We start from the raw sequence: 26450 nt of genomic DNA, 5'->3' as shown, positions 1-26450 counted from the left end.
ATTCATTACCTCCTCCTTTACAAAATCCCAAGAAAACTACAAAAATGTCATTGAGAAACCGTCAGGGCCTGGCGCTTTCTCTCCGCAAAAGCCTAACAGCGCACCAAAAACTTTCTCCTCCGAGAAAGGCTTCTCCAGCCCCTCCACATCCAACTCTTCCAGCCTCTCAAAAATCAACCCATCTATACCGGGCTTCCAATCACCAGGATCTGCCAACAGACCTTGGAAAGCTCTGCTCACCTCCTCTTTGATTTCACTTTCCTCAGTTAACCACCTCCCATTCACTTTTACTCTAAACAGCTAATTCCTTCTTCTATGAGCATTAGCCATCTGATGAAAAAACCTTGGGTTTCTATCCCCCTCCTTCAGCCAAATTTCCCTAGACTTCTGCCTCCATGACACTTCTTCTAAAAGAACCCACTTCTTATTCATCCCTCTTGCTTCCTTCCTAGCCTCTTCTTCTTCCAACGACAAAGAGTGAACCCTCTCTTCCTTATCCCAATAATCCATTAAATTCCACGCATTCTGCTTCTTAGAATCAATCTGACCAAAAACCTCTTTATTCCAAATTCTCAATCGGTTTTAAAGCCTTCAATTTTTCAGTCAAAATGAAGATGGTTGACCAACTAACTTGAATCCCCTCCCACCACTTTCTCAACACCTCTTTAAAGCCCTCCTCCTTTAGCCACATATTCTCAAATCTAAAGGGCGTGGGCCCTCTCCTCATCCCTTCCCCATCAAGAAGAATCGGAGAGTGATCAGAAATCGACCTAGCCAATACAACTTGAATGGCCCCCTGAAAATGAGCTTCCCAATCCTCAGAAATGAGGAACCGATCAATTCTCGACTTTAACCGAATATTAAGACATCCACTCCATGTGAACAGCCCTCCCTAAAGAGGCAAGTCCCTTAGTTTTAACTCCTCAACCACCTCTAAGAATCTCCTCATTGTCGGGGACATACGACCTCCTCTACTCCGCTCAGAAGGGAATCTTATCCTATTGAAGTCTCTTGCTACACACCACGGCTCATTCCACAAACCTCTAATGGCCCCCAACTCACTCAAAAAATCTTCTCTCTCTACCTTCACAGTAGGCCGCCCATATATATATATATCTTAAGAGTTATATATCTTATTATTTACAGTTATTAAAATTATTACATTATTTTATTTATTTTTTCTTTTTGATAGGTAAGTGTAAATTATATAAAAATGCCAAAAGGGGTGTACCAAAGTACACACAGTGTATACAACGATCGTCAAATAGCACCAAAAAGTATAGGGAAAACAAAAATACTCCTTCCCTCAATCCAACCCCAACCAATCAATAAAATCAACTAAGGACATAGAGGTATGTTATATAAACAAGTTTGTCCAAGATAATAAGCTGCACAAAAACAAAAACTTCAGTCTTTGAATAGAAAGCTCCATATTCTCAAAAGATCTTCTATTTCTCTCTTTCCAAATGATCCAGAAAAGACACAAAGGCGTTGCTCTACACATTTTATTTATATTATTTACAACTTTATTATTATAAAAATTTTGAAAACATTATTGTTACATAATTTGTTGTTGTGTGAATATGTGCAAAAAAACTCAAGTAGTACAGTGGTGCTATCCATGCCCCTTAAACTAGAGGTCTTCAATTCAAAACTTCAAGGTGTTATGTTTCAAAAAAAATTTCTCATTCCTCCCTCCCACCAATCCCACATCAAAAGGAGATAGGAAAATAAAATGGCTTTATATTGCTCATCAACCCCTCTTATAAGCAACATCAAATGGCCCTTCTAATAGCCCAGCCCCACAACAATGCCTAAGCCCATTTTGGCCCAATAAGGTAAAAAGGGATCCAAGCCCGAACCGGCGGCCTAGTTTGTCAAGTTAGCAGGTTGATTTCCGAACTGACTAGTTCAACGGTGGTTTGATGGCATCCCTAGCTCAATGTGCAACCCGGAGACGGTTGGACCGGTCTGGTTTTTAAAACATTGGTCACTTATGAATAAGAATTCTGAAAAGCAACTAATAAGGGTGTTCTTTTTACCATCAAATTTAAGTAGAAGGCACCTAAAGAAAGGGATTGGCCCCAATAGAAGACATGGATAGAGTAAGGGAGAAATGGTCTGATTGCCAGGAATCTAACAGAGGACGTGACTTAGACTAGCTGAATAGAAAAAACAACTCTTTTAATCAACCCCAAGTAGTTGAGATTGAGGCTGTACTATGTCAAGTATCTCAATCAATTAAATCATCCATCTCTGCTATGACCAGGAGAAGAAAATAATCTGTGTCTATCCATTAATTATAAGGCATAGGACCTATCACATTGTGAAAACATCATGGCAAACCCTGAAGCTCTAATACCAAACTTCTGCATGACAAATCCATGAACACTCTAGTAAACTTGATGCCGGACCTTTTAAATCCGTAGCATAATTTATGGTAAGTTATAAAGCAATCAGAATCACTTAGAAAGGACATCAATAGACAATTATTCACAGCCATCTGTTCAAATTTTTGGAAGTTGAAAATATCTAATCATGCACCGGTATCTTAATCAACAGAATTTAAGCATAGCAAACAAAGGTGAATGAGATAATCAGTCAAATAAACAAATCTACATACAGCTAGAAAAAAAGTTCTAGTATGTCTACTAGTCATGTAACCCATAAATATATTGAGATGCAGATCTTTTCAACAAACAATTCATATAAAACCAGTTTGTATATCTCAACCAAAAGAATAAATAGTGACTCAACCTTCATATCCAGAAACAGGATTATCAACTTACAGTACACATGTTTTTCCATAGATCTCAACAAATGCCACCATGGTTGCACATTTAACAATTTTATAGGGACTACGAGACTGGTCTGACTTACCATTTCAATGACCTTTCTCAGCATGAGACCACCAAAAGTGTGCCCGCATGAAACAACCATTGCATCTTCAAGAAATGCACCCCTAAAGAAAAAAAAACGGTACTCATACAACCCAGAGGAAAATTATATAATCTGTCTTCTAGGATGAATATGGAACAATATGCCATATATAAAATAACAGAAAATTCAAAAAGAACAGAGGCTTATAATCAATAAACAAAGATAAGCCAAAATATATCTTCCTTTTTATCTATCAAAATAAATAAATAAACAAAGATAAACCAGATTAGATAAAGAGAGAACTTCATCATTGAAGACCTAGATCAAGATCACAGTGACCAAATAATCTTCCCCTCTATAGGAATAATGGTCAAATGCTCTGGTCAGAGATCCATCACAAGATCCAAAATAAATTATGATATCTGTAAAATAAGTTCCCTCAATGAGAAGAAGCTATACATTGGAAAACCAAATCTGAGTCTTGTCTTTAGGGCCTATTTTGACAGGAACTCTCATGTTATACGGTTTTAAGGCAGAGAATATAGAACCCCTTTTTTATTCATGCTTTGCACAAATAGTTTATCTATTCCTTCAAAAGAAGAAACAGAAGAAACCACATACAACAAACATGATCCGGAGCCATCACAGTTCTATTTTCTTGCATCATTCAGAAAGCAGGCAAAGGAACAAAGGAAAACATGGGGGTTCAATCTCCCACTAGTGTTTTTCATTTAGACCAATATTCCCCATATATACAGTCCAGAAAAGCAAATTATTCCACTCCACTACCCCAAAATCAGTCATGTCATTCAATGAGATAATATCAACAGAAGTAACATGCAATAACCAAAAACAGGTATATGACATTATTTCAAGCATTGTCATTGAATAAATTTATTTGATGTCTATTATAAGAAATAGGCATAACTTCTTCAGTAATGCAAGTCTTTGCTACTTAAACAGGCCACTAACACTGGACCAAATCCAGTCTTCTAAACAGAACTGGAAGACATTATTCATGCCAGAAGAACCAACTTTAGTATGACAATAAGCAATCATCCTCAAATTTAGTGTAATATACAGCATGGCCACATAAAATTGAGACAAAAACGTTTAGGATATGTTTAATAACATATTTCAACCTTGAGGACTCATTAAATTGTTGTATTATCCTATTCTTTTTCTTTTTTTTGTTAACCGATAAACTTTCCATGGCCAAGCCCTTAAGACTCAACATGGGGACCCAAACCTCGAGGTGCTGACCGCACCACAACAACCAGCCCTGAATAAATTCAGGGTATCATCAGTGATAGAATTCGAATCCAAGATCATGTGTTATTTACTAGGATCACACTTCCCAGTGTTCATCCTGACCAACTGGGCTACCCTGACAATACAGTTTCTATTCCATTAGCCTTATTAGGCAACTGCTCACAAGAAAAATTTAGAGAAATACTCACTAGAGGTAAGATATCTAACATTATCAACACGATGGTTTTGATTTTCTTTTCATCTAGATAGGAAATAAAATGCAGGTTCTGTGTGTTTAGACCATCAGAGGAAAAAAAAAAAACAGATACCATAGCAGGCTTGTTTGAGTAAAATTGCGACTACTATTTGAATTCTAATTCTATCAAATAAGTATCTCTCAACAACCTAACATAAGCATGAAACAAGTCATATTAGCCTCCTCCTTGTGTTTAGCTTGAAGGATGCCTCACACTGATAACTATTTCTTTATTAATACAGTTTCTGTTATTTCCTATTAAAAAAATTAACAAGTAATGAAGTCCTATCAAATTTTTGAAGCAAAGATTTAAAAGTTTTTACTGACTCTCTTTGAAGCTTTTAAATATAAACGCATAGTAAAAACATAACTTGGCCATTCAGATTGGCCATTATCACGAGTCCCTCTTTCTCTTCATTAACCCATATTCTTAAGCTGCAAGTGGATCACATGAATATCACTGGAAAACCATTTATTCACCTTGAAAAGAGTCATAAAATACAAATTTCAACCCAAAATTTTCTTTAAGGAGATCTGGTGTGCATTCCTACAGCAATGGTGCACATGGCTTTTTTTTTCTCTCCTTATTAACTGTTTAGGTTTTTCAAGTCTTTCCTAGTTTTAGTAAACTCTACTTAAGCCCAGCAAAGAACAGAAACTTTTTTTTTTTTTTTTTTTGATAAGTGCGCGCATATATATTAAAAAAGGCAAAAAGCCACAAGGCATACAGGACGTATACACAGTAGCCAAACCAACAACCAATACTCACCACCCCTTAAGGAGTAGCGAGCCATTCCAAAAAACCTATAAGCGAAGAGGACTCCTCTCCCATATACACCCTAGCCCAACTCCACAAGTTACAAACAAAAGAATTCTTTAGCTTCTGAATAGCTAGAGAGCCTCCCCTAAACGCTAATCTATTTCTCTCCTTCCAAACCGTCCAAAAAATACACAACGGAATGGAAGTCCAAATCCTTTTCCTCTTTCTCCCCACAAAAGGGCCCCTCCAACTGACAAGCATATCTTTGACTTTCTCTGGGAACACCCAATTAGCCCCAAACAAGGCCAAGACAATCTCCCAGAGGGCCCTTACAACTGTACAATGTAAAAGTATATGATTTACATTTTCCTCTTCACAACCGCATAAAAAACATCTGTTAGGAAACTGCCATCCCCTTCTTTGAAGCTTGTCCAAAGTTAAAACTTTCTCCCAAGACACCTCCCAAGCAAAAAAAGCAACTTTGGTTGGAACCTTATCCACCCAAATGCCCTTTTTCGGGAAGCTAATGACATTAGACCCTGCCAAAAGCTTGTAGGCATCTTTAATCCGAAAGAGGCCATGACTCTCTCCTTTCCAAATCACTGCATCCTCTTCAAGAGAAGTCCTCAGATCCCTTAACAACTGTAGCAACTCTCCCAAAGCGTCCAGCTCCCAATCATTAAGGTTTCTGGAGAGTCTTATATTCCAACCTCCTTGGCCGAGGCTAGAATCCCACATCTCATTTACCGAGGCGTTCCTTTGGACTGCCAATTCAAACAACTGAGGAAAAGTTTGGGCCAGCTCCTCATTACCACACCAATGGTCAGTCCAGAAACTCACCTTAGTCCCCTTTCGCACTTTGAATTCAATATTATCCCAACACCAAGACGACTCCTTCAAGATATCCCTCCAAACCCCCACCCCAAACGTTCCGCGGGCCTCCTTTGTTCTCCAACCAAAACCCAATCGACCATACTTCACCCCAACCACCTTTCTCCAAAAGGAGTCTTCCTCAATGGCGAACCGCCAAATCCATTTCCCCAAAAGAGCCTTATTCAAAAGATCAATTTTCCGAATACCTAGGCCCCCACTCTCCTTATGGGTACACACCACCGCCCAGTTGATAAGATGAATCTTTCTTTCCAAACTTCCCCCTCCCCAAAGAAAGTCCCTTTGAAGCTTTTCAAGCCTTTTAACAACCAGCTTAGGCATGCGAAAAAGAGACAATTGGTAAATCGGCATGCTGGCCAAAGAGCAAAGAACAGAAACTTTACAGCATCCATTTACCAAATTATAAGAAGAACAAGACATACTTTGAAGGTTTTTTATAACTAGACTGGATATTACCCTATGTCTTTGTCCTCTCTCTTATTGAGCATAGGTGTTGTTGGTAAAGGCAGTTCAACATTCCAAAAGGCAAACAAACCATTGATTTTCTTGTCTCTACTTAATCTCTCTCCTCATCTCCTCCTTAATCTCTTATTTCATTTTGCTTTAGTTGTGATTTAAAAAAAGAAAAAAACAACAAGAACAAAAAAAAAAAACAAAAAAACAAAACAAAAACAAATATAAGCAAGGGACTTTTGTCAGTTCATATTTTATTGTCATCAAATAAATTTCTTCAGTCATCCATACTATATCAAGGGATTGTCTAGAATCTGGATGTAGGATTCTTGAGCATTGCTTTTGAGCATTTTGAGATCTCCAATCTTAACTCCAGCTTAAAATTGGAGGAATTCCCTTTGAGGAAAAGTGGAATTGATCATTAGTTTTGAAAACAAGAATACATTCTATGCTCTTTTGTAAAGCTTCTTACATGGTTCCATGCAATGTCTTTTAATCCTTTCCATTGAAAACATTTTAGTTGTCACCTTCATATAAGTCTAACTTGGTTTCTTCTTTTTGAGAGTCCCAACTACATCAATCTGGTGTGCTCATTTAGGATTCTTTCCCAATAAAAGAGAACCAAGTTAACTAACCCATAGGAGGTTAGCAATCCACCCCCCTCAAGACCCAAGCAGGTTGTTAGTTATACAGGAAAAGAAAGGCAACAATTTAGTTTTCCTTTCATCCTGCATTGCAGGCTCTAGCAGGTCATTCTGACCAGTCCAATATGAGTGATAGTAGAAGAAAGTTATTTTCAGCTTAGATGCAACAAAACGTTACACACTTTCTGCAGAGTTGTCATACTTGCTCTGTAAACAAAACAAAAATTAGTGCGCCTGGTGCTCCATAACACATTGGCACATGCTTCACTGAAGTTGCAAGCATGGATTGTTGAGAAACTTGGATTCCTTGATTAATTAACCAGATAAGGAATAATTTGTTAATAGATACTTCATCACTAGAGACTTTTGTAGGAAATTTCATGCCTCCTTGAGATGTACTCTTTTTAGGACCCTTTGTTGGGAGATCAAGGCTTTTATTTGCTTACTGCTATCTTTTCTTGTGCTGTACTGTTCTGTAACTTTTTCATGAAAGCGAGCTTACACTTTTTGCACCTTTAATTCATTATCAATGAATTGTTGTCTTCAATAACAAAAAAATTTGCCAAATTTTCTCTCTTGCTAGACAAAAAATAATTGGAATTACAAGATTTATTTTTATTCAATTCTTAACCAAAAAACAAAGTGAGATGTAATTGCCAGCATAGAAAATTCAAAAACTTACGATAAGGGATCCGACAGCACACTTCTTAATGATGGTTCCCTATTAAAATTATTTCGAGCTACCTGTGAATACAAGGCCCAAGACAAAAAATTTAGTCAAGGTGCATGTTTTCAAAGTGCAACTCAAGATGTGAAAGAACAAAGCAAACAATGTCATATTGATGTCAATATTACCATTATCAGAAAAAATGGCTGGAAGATTTGACTAGTGTATGGGTAAGCATTATGAGAGAGGAGTATGTTAAGAATGATGACCTTTCTAGAACTGACAAAAAAAATCCAATGTCTCGATTGTTTGGAAAAAAAAAATAGATCATAGAAAATACATAGGAGATGATAGATGGTGCATAAATAATGGTGGAAAGAATTCCTCATATTGGGCTGAATCTTAGATGAATTACCATCATTATGTATCAGAGAATAAATGCAAGTTCAAATCAGATATGAATCAAAAATTCAAAACCTGAATGTCAATAACTGATATAGCATGGATTCCAAAATCTTATATAAAATAACTTTCTTAGGAATCCTTTAACAACAGCACCTATCCTGATGATTGAAAAACTAGTTAAAATTAGGTAGCTCAAAACTAGTTTTAAAATGAATTTGTCATATCTCTTCAATGAAGCTATCAAGATCAGAAAGGAAAGAGAAGACAATGAACTACAAACTAGAGAGTGTTACACTTGCTAATAACTTCTCCAGGCTATTGTCTCTTTTATTTTATTGTTTATTGTTTACTTTACTGTGTTACTGCTCAAGCAAACTGACAATAAAACTTACATAAGTGCTATCGGAAGGGTTGCACAGTCCATCTTCCTCAGCAGAAAGGTCATCCATAAATTGGCTTACAGAGATTGGTACATAGCTCTGTGGAATTACATGACCAGCAGCAGCAATTGGAGAACAATCTAATATAGCATTGCCCTGCGGCATGAGCCTAAATGCTAGTGATGTCCTACAAGCACAGAGCCAGCCTATTAGAAAGACTGCATCAACATGGAATCCTTGGAAATTTATTGGAAAGTGGCACTAAAATTTGCCTCAACACCATATATATTACATATTTAAAACAAGAGAAATTTAAAACATAAATGAATAAACAAATACATACATAAAAAACAAACCAAAGATAAAATAAAACAAAATAAAAAAGAGAACAAACAAACAAATTTATACCTTCCACTAGCAGTGCCTGAAGTGTAATCAGAAGCAGCTCTATAGGTGGCAGCAGGACGAAGGCCAGCAGTAGCATGGCTAAGCGCCTTCCCAGTAAGCAGCAAAAGATCCCCAGGAGCTGACCCACCATCTGCCAGGTACCAACGACCATTGGGGTCACAAACCTAGGGAAGAAAACAACTGATAAAAATGATTTTAAGGAACACATAATCAAAACAACAGAGGTGCAATGACAATAATTTCCAGGGTAAAGGAGTACAATTCCAAAATTTGATACAAGCATTTGAAGCAAACAACTTGAATAAGAATAACCAATCATCCCCTGACAAAAAAATTACACCTAATTTATGTTGGATTTGTCATTTGAAAGATAGAGAGATACCTGAAGACCAGGATTATCCGAAGAAATCAATGTCAGCAAACCCTTCTCAACTTCACCATTCATAGCTGGCTTCCCTCCCCCAATGGCTCCTTTGCCATTTTGCAAGGACCCATGAGAGTAGGTTGCAACAAGCACTGATGAGGATGCCTCATTAATAGGCAATGGGGTATCATCAAGCAGAGGATTGAAAACACTGCATGATATACATTTTAAAAGTAAAAACAATTGAAAAGAAAAATGAAATCCAAACAAAATTCCACCATCACTATTCTTACTCGCTTCGCAAACGAAGATATCTTGCAATAGCACACAGAGCAGCACGAGCGGCTTTTCCCATGCATCTAAAAACTTCAGCCATGCATGGAGGAGACAAGTCCGAATCTTCCAAAGCCCTGCCACAAGATGAGCTAATAAAGTGCCAAAATTGCATAGTAGTAGTAGTAGCAAAAATAACAGCCTGCATTGGGAGACACACTCCAAATATTCCAAATCCCTGCCACAAGATGAGCTAATAAAGTGCCAAAATTGAAAACTAGTAATAGTAGCAGCAGTAGTAATAGTAATGAAAATATCAGTTATGCAAGGGAAAAACATTTGAAATTTAAAAGCATGCCAAAAGATGAGCTGATAAAGTGCCAGAATTCAAAGTAGTAGCAGTGACAGAGCTCGCAGGATTAAAGAAAGTGTAAACGGGATATTTCTACTGTAGGTAGGATCAAGGAAATTAAGTAAATGTACTTATGGGACACAAGATTTTTCTTTTATATGTAGGATCACAGGATTAGGGGAAACATCAACATAAATCAACCAAACAGTCTCCTGCTTGCCTCATTATAACCATTATATACAATGTTGCATCCAACTATTTGGCAATGGCCAGATAAATTCTCTTCTCCCATTTAGTATACCACGGGCCATCTTTTCATTTAAGACTGAAAATTTTAGTTCCTAAAACTTATTTTCATCAGTATACATTCTAACCCCTAAAACCAAGGCCCCAAAAGAGTCACTTACCAGCATTATAGCACTTCTCTAAGTCACTTACCAGTATTACACATGGTCGCTTACCAGCATTATAATTGATGTTATTAGTACGAGGACATTCTGATGGTTAGATGACTACTTCGGCCCACCAAACATGTCCATGTGTAAGGTCCTTTGCATCAAAATCTTAAGACACAGGGATTTAGTTGAAAAGGATCTCAACTATGAGTACAGGTCCTTGACCACAGGATTAATCAAACATAAGTTACCACTAAACATAGGCGCAATAAGATAAATTATCTATAATACTATATAGTTAATTGTAGTTAAAAAATATATTTATTATATCCTTTCTATTTTAATAAGATGCTAAGCTTTATTTACTTTGATATTACCACTAATTGTATGATAAGAACCTATTTATTATATCCCTTTTATTTTAATAGGATGCTAAGAAAAAATTTTAAGAAAATATTATATCGGATTATTAATAAACTTTGATTAGTTTAAAATTTTATAAATGTATATTGATTTTGTTATAAAAATCTTCTAATATGCTATATGGTGATAAAATATAATTCATATTTCATTTCTAATCATGTGAAAATTTTAACTTTTTTATATTAATTATTATAATTTATCTCTAGATTTTTTAAGACATTAATTTTGATATTATCTGTAGATTTTTTTATGCTATTAATTATTATATTTTTCTTTAAATTTATATGGTATTAATTATTAAATTTATCTTTGAATTTTATCTATTATGATTTTTAAAAATTAAGAAAGAGATCAAACACTTATTTGGTTACAAGAGTTAGAAATTAACTAAAAATTCTTTATTTTTTATAATTTATTTCATACTATTATATGATAAAATTTATAAATAAATAAATAAAAAGGCAAGATAAAAAGTGAAATAATTGAATCCGATACAATATAAGCATAATTTAAAAATAAATAAATAAAGAAAGAAAGAGATAAAACAATCATCAGCTAAATAATCATATCTAATGCAATACGAGCATATCCAACACAAATCTCAAACCCAGACCCATGTCGTATCCCATCACATGGGTATTTAGGCTTAAATTAACGTGTTGGTGAGACATAGGGATACCTTAGTAGTTCTTGACCATTTATCTTTTCAAGGTATCAGCACTCACCCAACTCAGCATATTCAAGATCCTCCACTATATCTCATTTAACTTTCACATCCAAGGGATCTTTTGCATAAAGCACAACCTGAGCATGCCATTTACAGAAAAACACAGGCTACTTTGAATACTATTTCTAAGTAATTCGCTGCCCTCTAAATGTATGTACAAAATCCTCCTTGTTATTTTCTAACCTCTAAAAATTCAATCAAAGCAACCAACAAAAATTATCTAAATTCATGCATAAGCATGGTGATGCAGACCATTCATGCCAAACACACCTTTTTCAGACTAATCACAGCATAGACAATAAGTGATTTATCTTTTAGTCAGTTCTCTTGTTATGTTTTCATTATCAAATTCATCAGGGTTTATTTTTTAGTATTATTATGTTCTAAATTTATCAAGGTGTTCGAATTTATTTTAATTTTGGTTGATTTGTTTAATCGAGATGTGCTCTGGACTGCCTATATAAAGGCCATCTCAATGAATAATAAATCAGATCTGAAGATTCATTAAACTCATTGGTTGCTTCCTATTTTTCCTCTTTCTACTTTTCTCCCTTTTTTCCTCCCTTCATTCTCTAACCTAATTCCAATATCTGTTTCATATATATACATATCCTGCCCATCCTGCATCAGTTTGGTATCCAAGAATTTCAGCCCAAACAAAATTCAAATATCAACTTTTTATTTCAATTTTCTTTTCAATTCACCAGCCCAGTTTTATTTTTTTCATTTTATTCATCAAACTTTTATACTCATTGCACCACTAACCAGATATTAATCCTTTAGTTCTGATTGGGTTTAGCTTTTTTTTTTCTTTTTTCTTTTTTTTCCAAAAGAAAAAACGTTGAAGAAGAAGGAGAAGGAGAAGCCTAATTGCAGAAGTGAAGGAGGACAAGAACTGGGCTGATCATAAACATACTTGAAGACACAGCATACTTTGAATTTGTCTATGGTTCAGGTACATAGACCTTTCATTAGACCTGGCACAATCAAATATTTCATGTCTACTGGCAGTTTAAGAAATGACATGGGTCCCTAAACTAAACTTTTGAAAAAAAACAAAAAAGGAATAAAAAAAAATTTGATAAGAGATTGTACTAATAAAGGCGCAAAAAATACACAAAAGCATACAGGTCGTATACAAGTAAAAAAAAAAAAGCAAAAAGCAGAAAAGAGGGTACAAAAAAGTACTCCCTCCCTCATCTAATACCCAACCACTATGAAATTAATCAAATGCATATAGCCACCACCTATATACACCCTAAACCACAGAGAAATTGTTTAGGAATAAACTTTTTAGCCTTTGATTAGACAATTCCTCACTATCAAAAAATCTCTTATTTCTTTCCTTCCATATCGTCCAGAAAATGCAAGTAGAACCAGCTCTCTAAGCCTTATTCGTCTTTTCTCTATAAAAGACCCATGCCACCCTAGGAGGGTTTCCCTAACTGAATTAAAAATAACCCACTATACACCAAAAATGGGGAACATCAGCTGCCATAATAATCTCGCCTTGTCACAATGAAGAAGGAATAAGAAAAAAATCGTTCCAAGCTATTTGCTTACCACTACGTTTGCCACCCACACATGAATGAGATACACTTCTTTCTTCTTCTTTTTTTCCTCTTTTTTATAAACAAATAGAACAATGTATTAAAAGAGCACCAAGAAAAGGGGATGCACCCTATGTATACAAGAAATCTAAGTAAAAAATAAAACAAAAAATATTGTTTGTCCAACCGTCCCACCAGAATTTTGTTTGTCCACCCATCCCTCCCACCAAAATATTGTTTGTCTAGCATTTTTACCCGAGTGGCTATCTTACGGCCGAATTTGTCCCAACCTTTTCTAATTTCTTTCTATAGACTCACAACAAAAGCCTCCACCTCACAAAAATTCCACCCCCCTTCATATTCCCCATGACTTCCCATTAATAATCTTCCCCCACAAGCTCTCTCGCTCAAGGACAAACCTTCACAACCATCTGTGAAGTTAAGGGTGGCAATTTTGGCATGACAAAATAACATGACTCAAAAACAACACAAATTCTAGCAGGTTCATGTTATGTATAATCGTGTTTGTATCATAGTTATGTCAACCCATATAACCTGTTTAATAAATGGAAAATATTAAGATTTGACTACTCAACCCATTTAACCCATTTATTTAATTGTGTCAAAATGACTTGTTTACTTAATTGTGTCACAATGACCCATTCATGACCTAATCCATTTATGACTCATTTAACCCATATAAATTTATTAATTTTATATATTTAAAAATTATAAAAAAATTATAATACTTTTTTTAATTATAAATATCATATAGTTAAAAAATTAAATAACTACATAAGAAATATTTTATATATTTCATTCTAAAGATTTAAAATATTTTATAATTAAAACATTAAATAAAATTATAAACAAGTGCACACTTAAATTTTAAATTTATTTTTTATATTATAAACACACTATAATTAAAACTATATAATTAAATTAATTAAGATTTTAAAAAAATGAAAACATAAAAGTTAAAATAACTAAAAAGTATCTTAAAATAACACATTTATAAATTTTAAATTTTAAAATGGTTAGAATCATGTCAATGCTTTATTTGGATTAATTCATACACAGTCCACTTAACTCATTCATTAAACTGGTCATGTTGTGTTACCCATGTAATAAAAGGATCATGTTTGTATCATGTCATTCTAACATAATTATTAAACAGGTTGTATTCAAGTTGAGTAAATTTTCACTATTTCTTATTTTAACATGACACAACACAACCCATTGTTGTCCCTATGTCAAGAAAAGCCCTATTGAGAACCTCTAATCTTCTAATGCCCAAACCTTCAAACTTTTGATCGTTACAAACCTTAGACCAATTCCTTACATGCATCATGTTGCCTTCAAATTTACTTGACATAATTTTATTTTCATTTTATTTTTTATTTTAGTTATGGAAATTAGCAATATTTTGGCTCAATTTAACTTGACATAATTTTACCCTTTATATCATCATCCTTTTGCCAAGCACCATGACCAAAAGTGACTCTTTTGATGCTAAGCTTAGTCACCCACAAACTGAAATAAGCCAACTCTTCTCCAAAATAACTAAAGCTCAAGAATAGTTATCTCAATTGTTTCTCCTTGTTAGATAGGATGGTGAATGCAATCCAGTCCTTGCTTTTCTTTCTCCATCTCAAGTGATGTGTAGGATAAGTTGGTTTGGAGAATTAGCAAGGGCTCCTTTTCAATTAGATCCTACTACTTATCATGCTGGATGCAGTCCCCATTTTCCATGCTAAGTTAATTTGGAATGCAAGAGCACCCTCCAAGGTTAGTCTTTTGGTCAAGGAAGCTTCTAGGAAGAGATTCAAAAGAATACTCACTATTGACCATCTTATGAAAAGAGGATGGAGTTTGGTCAATAGGTATTGCCTTTGAATACCTATTGACAAAGAAAAAAAATGAATCACCCAATCACATCCTCATCCATTGAATTCGACCATTGTTTTATAGACTTTGATGTGTTCTCTGGTAGGTGCCCTTTTTATCCTTTATTCAATTAAGAATATCGTACTTAATTCATGTGGACCATTTGGGGTGCTAAGTGCAAAGATGTGTGGGAGTTAACCCCACTAGTTATCTCTTGGATTACTTGGAAAAAGCAGAACATGAGAAGTTTAAAGAGGTGATGTGATAATGCTTGAAAATGAAGGAAATGCTTTTTAAGACCTTGTTTTTTGTGGCTAGTGGTAGTTTTAAGATCCTTTTTGTCCATGTTAGACTTTGTTAATAGTTTGGGGGTTAGCTAGCGTAGACATGGATTGTTTTGTTCTTTGGTGCATTGTTTGTATGCACTATGTGTACTTAGGCTACACTCCCTTTTGTTAGACATTTTTAATTTATCTCTATTTATCCATTAAAATAATTATCTCAAGTGTTTCTCATTTTAGGAAAGCACCCAACAAGCAAACCTAGGGAGGAGGAACTTACCACTCCCATAGTAGGATAATTTACTCTAGGCACACACCTTGGCCTATTACACACACTTGAGAGCAATTTCGAGGATCACATGTTATAGCACATAATGAGAGAAGATTCACTAGTGCCTAGTGGAGAGATCTAATACATCAATGGCTAAACTTGAAACAATAAATCTCTAGTATCTTCACTTATCAAAATAAATAAATAAATAAATCAATCTTTAGTATCGTTGAATACTTAGCAAAATTTAAGGAACTAATGTTGACATGTGATCTTATGAGGAGGCCTCAATTCAACCACTAGGTTCATAATGATTTGAGACCACAATTTAGAAGTGAAGTGAATCCACATTCTCCTAAAACCTTAGAAGTGGCCTATCACAAGGCCTTAGAGGTAGAAAAAACCAAGGAAATCCTCGTAGTATAGGACTTTTTCCTAAGATGGATTTGAAAGTAGCGCCCAATCCAGTCCAACTATCTCTAAGAATGGTTACCAATCACATCAAGAGTAAGCAAGGGCAAGGAGATCTTGTAGTTACTCTAAGAGTGGGAATGCCATTGATTGCCACCATTGTCGAGGTGAGGGTAACTTTGCATCACATGACGTTCATCACAATCTAGTCATTATACATCAGTCAAAAGGTGCTTGCAAGGAAGAGGACAATATCCAATGGGTCCTTGAAAAGTCCATCAAATTCAACGGACGAAGTTAGATCCTAACACAGGTGACAACTCGAACCCCATATCAATGTGATGAGGTGTATCCTATCTACCCTTTCAAGTGATGATGAAAGGAAGTGTACTTCTATCTTTTACACTAACTCCATGTGGGGACATAAAGGGTTTAAGATAGTTATTCATTGGGGTAGTTCAATGAATGTGGTCTCTAATGCAATTGTGTCTAGAATGAATTTACAAATTGATCCACAATCATAATCAAAAAGGGTAGCATGGGTGGACAAGACTTCCTTAATTGTATCTAGGGCATGTCTGGTCCCTACTAAGGTAGGTGCTTATTCTCACGATATATGAAGTGAGAGACAATGAATTTACAAATTGATCCACACCCATAGTCATGAAGGGTAGTATGGGTAGACAAGACTTCTTTACCAATATCTAGAACATGTTTGGTACTTACCAAGGTACATGCTTCTCCTCACAATATATAATGTGATGATCTACCTATGGACATGATCCATACGCTAGTAGGATGTCCCTAGCTATATGATCTTGATGTCATCCATTATGAATTTTAAGGGTAAGTCCATACTTCTTACATCCACAAAACCATCAAAAAGGGTACACAAGTCTAAATCAAAATCATCTTCTCAGGTTGATAAAGCTCCATCCAAGAGATTGCAAACCACAACAAAGGCACCTAAGGACACTCACCAAAAAACCCTATATCCCCTCAACCATAACAAGTTGATACATGAGAATAGATAATTAGGTGAAATCCTTGCTTTTAGTGGTTAAGTATTTTTGGATCTAGAAAGAGACTAGCCTTGAGAAGTTAGCACTTTACTTTGTGAATTTCAAGACATCACTCCCAAAGAGCTTCCTAATGAATTACTATCAATTAAGGGCATCCAGTATGCCATCAACCTTATCCTAGGTTCCCAACTTCCAACCTTGCCTACTGTAGGTAGAGGAACTCTTAGAAAAGCATGGATCAAGCATAGCCTTAGCTTATGTATTATACCTACCTTATTGACCCTTAAGAAAGATGGACCTTGGAAAATGTATGTGAATAATAGAACCATTAAAAAGATCACTATCAAATATATGTTCCCCAAAACCATTTTAGACGATATGCTCCATTTGTTGGCCAGTGCTTAGTGGTTCTCTAAGACTGACTTACATAGTGCTTACCACCAAATTATCATTAAACTAGGAGATGAATAAAAAATTGAGTTTAAGATCCAAACAATATGAATAATTGGTAATGCACAATGAATTGTCCAACAGACCAACTGCATTCATCATTTTTTTTTGTAAGGAAAAGTATTGTATTATGAAAAGGCGCTAAAGTAGCAACCCAAGATATGCAAGAAAGAAAACGAAACACTCACCCCCTAACAACTGAAACAAACAACCGTCCAAAAGGAAATACAAAAAACAATCCCTCCCTCAATGGGAACCCACCCAATCAATGAAATCAAATAAGGTCGAAGGACCGTCTTTTATAAATGCATGCATCATAGTCATGTCCCAGGTCTTTACACCATTGTATTAGGAAAGTCCTGGTGGTCTATTTTGATAACACTAATCTTTGGGCCAAACAAAGGAAGAGCATTTGGATTATCACTAGGTAGGTATTTTGGATCTCAATAAAATAAAGTTATATGTCAAACTTTAAGAAATGTAGGTCTTTTTGGACCTCAATAGTAGATAAATTATATATGGAATGGTTAGAAAATAAGGAATCTTCCTATGCTCTCATAAAAAAAAACAGTATAAATAATATTCAATTTTCAGAGCTATACAATAGATCGAAACTAAATAAGACAACTGACATACTTCAAAAATTCTTCCCACAAAGCCTCTCAATTAAACTTCCCTAATTTACATGGTCAACTAATTTTAAAAAATACACAAAAGCATGAATAAATTAAAAAAACTCCAAGAAATTAAAAACAATTGTTAGATTCCAACAAGAACTTTAAGAAATGTTTTTTTTTTCCAACAATTGTAAATCAAATTTTTAGGATTTACATATTTGCACAAGGAATAGCAGCAAACCCTAAGAAAGTTAATTTTTTTGATAGGCAAAACAAGAACATATATTAATAGCACCCAAAAAAATGGTGCATCAAATTACACACAATATATACAAAATGTTCATTAGGCAAACAAAAAGAAAGAAATCCAACAAAAAACAATCCTCACTCATTAGTTGGAACTCAATCAATCTACAAAATCTATCATGATCATAGAGGTATTATCTATGTACACTAACCCAATCCAAAAAAATACGTATAAAGAGGATTTGATTGCTTGTTCCAGCTATTCTGCATCTTTAAAAGCTAGTCCATTTCTTTCCATCCATAGCATCCAAAAAGGCATAAAGGAGCAGCTCCTCACACTTTCTTATGCTTTTTTCCCTCAAAAGGATTCCTCTTACAAAGGAGTACAACACCTAAGTCACACCAAACAGGGAGAAAAACCAGCTCCCACAAGACTCTTGTTATGGAACAATGAAGAAGCATATGATCAACTGACTCTTCTTGCCCTTTACACCAGTAGCATCCATTCAATATACTCGAACCCCTCCTTAGCTAATCAAGCATTAACAACCTTCCCCAATCAGCCTGACCAACTCGAGTCTAACTTGACCAACCCAAACTCAACCCAAGTTTAGAAAAATGAGGTTGGGTTAGGTTTGGGTTAAGTGCCTCTAATTGGAGGTCGGGTTAGGTTAGGCTCAAGTTGATTATTTTGTAATTTGGGTTAAGCTTAGGTCAGCTATCAATCCGACCAACCCACCCAAGTTGCAGCCCTAATTTCAATACCAAATCTCTAGATCCATTTGCCAAATAGAACCTTGTTAAGGATATGCAGATTCCTAATTTCAAGACCACCCCTCTACTTGTCTAAACAGATAGTAAACTAGTTAACCAGATGAGGCTTTTTGCCAAGCATCTCCTTAACCTATAGGAAATCCCTTTGAATATGCTCCAACCACTAGCTCATCTTTCATGGAATAGCAAAAAGAGACATGAAATAAATTGACAGGTTTGAAAACATACCTTTGTTCGAGGTAATCTAACCACTTTTGAAAGGTATTGCCTCTTCAACGATTAGAGATTCTCTAAATTTCTTCTCCACTAATTGTTATGCCCTCACTAATGAGAGGGGGGTTCCTGAAGGGAGGTTGAAATATACAGTGGAAAGCTTCCCAACCTTGCAATCCAACACCCAAACAAGACCCTTCATATTCTCTAAAGTTCTTCTCCACTATTGGAATCAGCTCACTTTTCTCCATATTTTTTTTTTTTTTAAGTTGAATATTGCCTCCAAAACCACATGAAGGCCTAATTTAAATGCTTTAAATGGTTTTGATTAGCATAGCAGAAAACTATGGTATCATAGGCAACCAACAAATGGGACACCTCCATCCTTGAAGCCTAAGATGAAGGCCTCTAGCTCTTCTCACAATTTGACCGAGAGCCCCCATTACCAAAATAAAAAGGTTAGAGGAGAAATGACCTCCTTGCCTCAAACCTCTTGGGCTCTTAAAGAAACTAGAAAAGACACTAGAATGGAGAATTTAGTCATAGAAATGCACCATTTGATCCATCTCACCTACTTTTGACCAAAGCTCACACTATCTAAAACCACTAACAAGAAGTCCCAATTTACATGGTCATTGATGTGCCTTTTCAATGTCCAACTAGAAAATGACCCCCCCCCCCCCCCCCCCCCCCAATTGAACCTCTTTAACTTTGGGTTTAGAGTCTCATTAGGAATTAGGACTACATCAAGAATTTGTTTACCCTCCACAAGAGCATGCTGGTAACTGAAACCATTTTACACACCATCTTTTTTAACCTATTGGCCAAGGCTTCAGCCAATAACTTGTACAACACCCCAACTAAGCTAATCAGTTTGAAATCTTTCAAGCCCTTTGCTGCACCTAACTTAGGTATCAAAACAAGAACATAGCATTCAAACTTCGCTCAAAGGAGCGAACATTAAAAAATTCCTTAATGAAATCCATCACTTTAGATTTGACCAAATTTCCTTTGGTTTACGTCTCCACATTAATTCTTCTAACAAGGCCCACTTGCTAAACTCAGCCACTGCTAACCTTTTAGCATCAACTTCTTCCACAAATAAGGTAGTTTCTCTCTCTTTTGAGTCCCAAAAGCTTATTTGGTTTAGGGCCTCCAGTTTTCTGATTGTGACATTCCCAAGGACCTCTTTATTCCAAACTTTTAAGTCATGTTTGAGGGCCTTTAACTTTGCCGTAAATATGACTATACCAGCCACTCACATTATAACTCACCCATTAGCTCTTCACAAGATCTTTGAAGCCTTTTGATTTAAGCCACATGTTTTCAAATTTAAAAGGTGTCTTTCCCTTCCTCAACTCAACACCATCTAGAATTATAGGGGAATGCTTTGAAATAATGCTTTGAAATAAGTTTAAGTAAAACATTCTAGATTAAACCAGAAAAATGATCCTCTCTCGATCATTTGACACTAAGAAATGGTCTAGCCTTGAAGAAGATTAAAAATTCTAACCACCAATCTTAGTGAATGGCCCTCCTACTAGTGGAAGATCCCTCAAACTCAGGTCCTCCATGATCTTCGAAGAACACTTCTCCTTTCCTCGAGGAATCTGACCATATTAAAATCCCCTCCTAAGCACCAAGTGTCATTCCAAAGACCTCTTAAGGCACCCAAGTCATTTTAGAAGGGACAAACTATTTCAATGGTCAAAGACAGTATCTATTAGCCATCCTTAAAAGTTGATGTTGTTATGATGTGTCCCAATGTAGGACTTGTCAATTAACCAAAGCTAGAAAGCAAAACACAAGTTTGTACACACCTTTCCTAGTGCTACACACATGACACACCATGTCATGATCTTAGCATGGATTTTGATCCTAGAGTGCCTAAAATAGCCCAAGGACATGACTTTATCTTAGTGGTAGTAGATCGGTCCTTCAAGATGACTCATTTCATAGATTATAAGAAAACAACTCATGCCTCCCATTTGGTCAATTCTTTTCTAAGGATGTTGTCCAACTCCATGGACTATACCCACTTTCACAATGTCTAACAAAGACACTAAATTTGTTAGTAACTTCCAAATAACATAATGGAAACTTTTTGAAACTATTATAAAGTTTTCTTCAACATTTCACACATAAATTGATAGTGAAACTAAGGTCAATAACTATAGTGTAGGAGACTTAATTAGATGCCTAGTGAGCAAAAAAATTGGTAATTGGGATCTCCTACTAACCAGAGCAACACTTTCATACAAAAATTCATTTAATAAATCTACATGCAAATCTCCTTTTAAAATTGTTTCATGGGCTTACCCCCAACAACCCACAGACTTATTCCCTTTCCCTTTGCTTCTCACTCATCTAGTCCATTGAATCATTTTCTCAAAACATCCATGATTTGCATTCTAACATAAAGAGAAAAAATTGTGTTTAAGTAATGAAAAGTACAAACAAGTAGCTAATGTACACCATAGGAATGAAGGATATAATGAAGGTGAGTATGTCTTGGTTCTCTTCCACCTAAGCATTACTCCAAAAACTCCTCAAAGAAACTCCATGCTCTTTGTGCCCTAAGCATTACACTAAAAACTCCTACAAGAAACTCCATGATACACCCACTAGACCTTTTCATATTCTGTCATTTGGGACCTAACACTTATCTACTTGATTTACCTACTGACATAAACATTAATTCAGTTTTTAATGTGGATGACTTGCTTTCTTACCAAGGCAACTTTCAATCTCTAATTGTTTTGGCTAATATTTCTACAAGTGTGGCCATAGCTCTACCAATTCCTAGATCTTCACCATTTCCACCAAGATAATAGAGAAAATTAAGGGAATACTTGAAAATGAGATCATTAAATTCTCTCATGGTGGTCATCATCCTTTATCTTGTCAAATGGTGTAATTGCCTAGATGTCAATGCAACTTGGGTTATGGCGTGAAGCTGTGACATCTTGACCCTAATCTTTCAAAGCATTATATAGTCATCACTCATTAGAGTTGAGTTCCTTTTAGGGAGGGAAGATTGATGTAGAACAATGCATGTCAAACATGCCCTTCTCACCCTTGTCATGAATGTAGGCAAAGGGAACTTATCTTTTAGTTAAGATTATCACATATATTTTCACTACCAAATTTATTTTACAATTTTAGTTTATTTGTTTTATCTAGACATGCTCTACATTGTCTATATAAAGGTTAACTTTGCTGAATAATAAAACACTGGTAGTTGTCTACTTTTCCTCTTATTTTCTACTTTTTCTCCCTATTTTCCCCCCTCCCTGTTCCCTAATCCAATTCAAACTCTTTCTTTTTCTTTTTTCCTATTCTGCCAATTCTGCATCACATGGTGTATTAATTTATGAAACAAAAAAATGTTATCCCAAGTAGAGCATCAAAGCATTGAGAATTTTTCCGAAAAGTGTGGGACGGTAGCACCACTTAGGGAAGCTACAACCTCTAATTCATCTTCACATGCTCTAACCATATAACCATTTCTCAGCAACTCATAGCAATATTTATGAAAAAACACCATTTTTTTGGGTCTATGCATATGAATTCCCAAGATGCCTGCATAAGTGTGGTTCAGATAATAAGTACATGGTTCCCAAATAATGCATCAACCCATTGACAATATTACCCCAGAGTACAAGATAACAGTATCACTTGGGTAGCTACAATCTTTAATTCATCTTTACATGCTCTCAACAAGTGATAATCCACTTAAGGGGTGGTGAGTCTCTCTTGGTTTTTTTGTTTTAGAGGCCTTAGCCGTCTTGTATACCACCTGTATGCTATGTGGCTTTTTGCCTTTTTTTTAATGAACTTCTGATTTACTTATCAAAAAAAAACAAGTGATAATTATATAACCATTTCTCAATGAAAAGTACTTCTAAAGCAACACCATTTTGCCAGGTATACATGCCAATTCATGAGATAAATCAGTAGTGCTATCCACTAAAGCCAGCACTATTCAGACTATACAGCCGAGAATTCATAATCATGAAACCATTTTGATGAAGCAGCTGTAAAAAATTTTCACCATTCCTAAGCTAGAAGGTTATACCAAAAAAAACTGTACTACCAACTCATGAGCTTAGTCAGTTGGGCTATCCACTAAAGCCAGCATTATTCAGACTACAAAGCAGAGAATTCATGATAATGAAACCATATTTATGAAGCATGTGTAAAAAAAATACACCATTTTTATCCATAGGAAGTTTTAAAAAAATGAAAAAATGAAACAAAATAGAAAAACGTGAATACCTTAAAAGCATTGAGAAGTTTCCCAAATATTGTAAGATGGTAGCACTACTAAGGAAAGCTCCAACCTTTAATTCTTCATAATTTGATCTAGCAATAGATAAGCCTTTCTTGGCCACCAATTACAACTGACACAACACCATTGCTCTATGGTTCTATCCACTAATACTAGCATTATAAAGACGAGGAACTAAAGAATTCGCAATTATCAAATTATAATCAGGCAGCATTGAGGGAATCATTCCACCCTTTCTTGGCGTAGAATCCAAAAATTCGCCACATCCAAACAAAACAACAAAGAAAAAAATTGAAAAACACATACAATACCTTCCCGCCCTGTACATGTAAACACCGCGACTCCCCTTCCCCCAATTGCCTCCTCCGGTGCCAACACTCAAAGCCCTAGCCTTGAAATACAACCTCGCCGACTCCAAACCGCACCTCATCAAGGCGGCGTCCTCGCTCCCGAGCTCGATCACCGCGGCGTTGTGCCGCATCAGAGACCCCGACAGCGCCTCCACCGCTCGAACATACGGCCCCGCCGGCGCACCATCATAAGACACAATATCGCAGAGCCGGACCCTCGCCAGCGGCACTGCCATAGTCAGCGCCGGCTCTCCGGAAGGGTGCGCGGCGGCGATCGGCACCACATGGTCGACGGCTACGGCGGAAGGGGGCAGCTGGCGGTGAGACGACGGCGGAGGAGGCTGCGGGGCTGCGGGGCCAAGGGAGAGCGGGGAGGGGAGTTGAGACTGGAGGGGGGCAGCGGAGGGGGATCTAAGAGAGGAGGTGGAGGAAGGGAGAGGGATCGGCTGCGACGCCGGTGCAGAGGAAGTCTGCTGCATCATCATGGCCACAACCATCGATCATTCTGGAATGTTCTGGGGTCGATGGTGGGAGCGCTGGGAGTTTCGGATTCAGTGTAGCGGAGGTGTAGGGAGGGGGTTTACAACTGGGTTTTGGAGTGGTTGAGTTTGAGCAGAGGTTCCATTTGCCGGAGAAGAGAGTGAAAGAGAGTTCTTTTGTTGTCTAGCTTTTCAAGTTTTGGGGCTTGGTGTTGTGTGGTGCAGGGAAAGTAGGTGGTGCCTATGATCATGACCGTTTGCGTTGTGGAAAGACTCATGCTAAACATTTCTGTTCATCTTCATCGTAATTCAACGGCCAAAATAATATGTACATTTGGTGATGAAACCCGCCCAATCCTAGAATTTTTCTTTTCCACTTGTTTTTCCCTGAAATGATAACAAATAAAGGTATAATTTAAAGTAGAATTTGTAATTAAAGCCGTTAAAAGAATAGTTTGCTTTTACCATAATTTTGGAATGTTCATGTCTCCATTTTATTAGGGATGGCAATGGGGCGGGTCATTTCGGGTACCCGCCCCGCCCCTAATGGGGTGGGATATTATTTTTCTAAACGGGTATGGGACGGGTTTGGGATTTTTTTTGAAACCCGGGGCGGGTTCGGGGCGGGTTCGGGTATTGCCCCACCCCGCCCCGCCCCGATTATATATAAAATTAAAATTAAAATTAAATTTAATTTAAAATTTAAAATTAAATTAATTTAATTTTTATTTTATTATTTTTAATATATAGATAATAAAAAATTATTTTTAATAAAATAAGTTATAAAAAATATAATTATTTAATTATTTATAAAATATATTTATTTTAATATAATTAAAAAAATTTAAAAGTAATTTTTTAAAAAAATTAAAATTAAAATTAAATAAAAAGTTAAACGGGGCGGGTATGGGAATGTAGCATACCCGCCCGCCCCGCCCCGTTTAATTTTTTAAATGGGACGGGGATGGGAATTGGTTTAAATAAACGGGGCGGGGTTGGGAGGGGGGCGCCCCGCCCCGAACCCGCCCCGTTGCCATCCCTACATTTTATGTACAATACATGTCTCTTTAGGGCATTTTTATCTTCTTCTTTTTTTGTTTGCTTAAATTGAACACAATATTTACATCATTTACGCCTATTATAATTTTTGCTATTTTGAAACAAATCATTAATGGTTCGAGACTTAAAAATGAATAAATGTGATACAATTTGAATTTTATATGGTTGCAAAATATATTTTGATTATGTGCGATGCAAGGGCACATAAAGCAATTGACACGTATAAACCCCAAAACATGAGTGAACAGACCTAAGGCAACAATCATGTAATTAACAAACCCTTAGGACGACACCTAGTAGTTTCGCTCTTTTGAAACAAACCATAAAGGACTCCAAACTTAAAAATGAATAAATATGATCTAATTTGAATTTTATATAGTTGCAAAATATATTTTAGTTATGTGCATTGTAGGGGCACATAAAGCAATTGACACATGTAAGCCTAAAAATATGAGTGGACAAACTTGAGGCAACAATCGTGTCATCACCAACCCCTTAGGACAACACCTAGTAGTATTAATTATGAAAAGACATGTAATAGATGTGATGGATATTACCTTTATAATCACAACACCTAAAGAGTTTTTAGCATTTAAATCACATGAAGCATAATCATTACATAACAACTCAACCCCTCATTAACAATATAATCACTTCACTATGCATAATGTTAATACTGTAATGGCATGACAACCAAAAAAAGGCGATGACATTGGCAAGTGAGCTCTCAAGCCATGGTCCTTCAAGTTGTGTAGAGTCTTTAACCTCATTCATGGATAACCTCAAATGAGAAAAAGCTCCTAGGGGATTTACTATCCAAAATTCTATATGCTCAATGGGATGGGTGATTCTCTCAAATACTTTACACATGTATGCTAAATGTTGGTATATTCCTATGGGTCCAAATGGTTGTTATTCGAGCTCACATTCTTATTTTAAACAAAGAGTTTAGGGAAATTAGAATTTAATCATATGTGCAAGGATGCTTAGAAACTCATGATTACTTATTTTTTATTTTTC

At 36.0% G+C, this 26450-nt stretch overlaps 1 protein-coding gene across 1 annotated transcript in view; it reads right to left on the bottom strand.

Moving 5' to 3' along the window:
- Positions 1-24796, bottom strand: part of LOC100247878 (uncharacterized) — a 36770-nt gene extending 11974 nt beyond the window's left edge. The window contains exons 1-7 of the mRNA XM_002270727.5: positions 23854-24796; positions 9653-9769; positions 9378-9570; positions 8996-9159; positions 8600-8774; positions 7818-7879; positions 2881-2962 (exon numbers count right to left, since the gene is read on the bottom strand). Coding sequence (XP_002270763.1) covers positions 2881-2962; positions 7818-7879; positions 8600-8774; positions 8996-9159; positions 9378-9570; positions 9653-9769; positions 23854-24389 — 1329 coding nt within the window. The 5' untranslated portion in view covers positions 24390-24796. The remainder of the gene's footprint in view (positions 1-2880; positions 2963-7817; positions 7880-8599; positions 8775-8995; positions 9160-9377; positions 9571-9652; positions 9770-23853) is intronic.
- Positions 24797-26450: the final 1654 nt, after the last annotated feature.

This window comes from Vitis vinifera, chromosome 1 (genome assembly GCF_030704535.1).
Source record: "Vitis vinifera cultivar Pinot Noir 40024 chromosome 1, ASM3070453v1".
NCBI classification, from domain to species: Eukaryota; Viridiplantae; Streptophyta; class Magnoliopsida; order Vitales; family Vitaceae; genus Vitis; species Vitis vinifera.
This window is presented reverse-complemented; position numbering and strand designations above follow the sequence as displayed.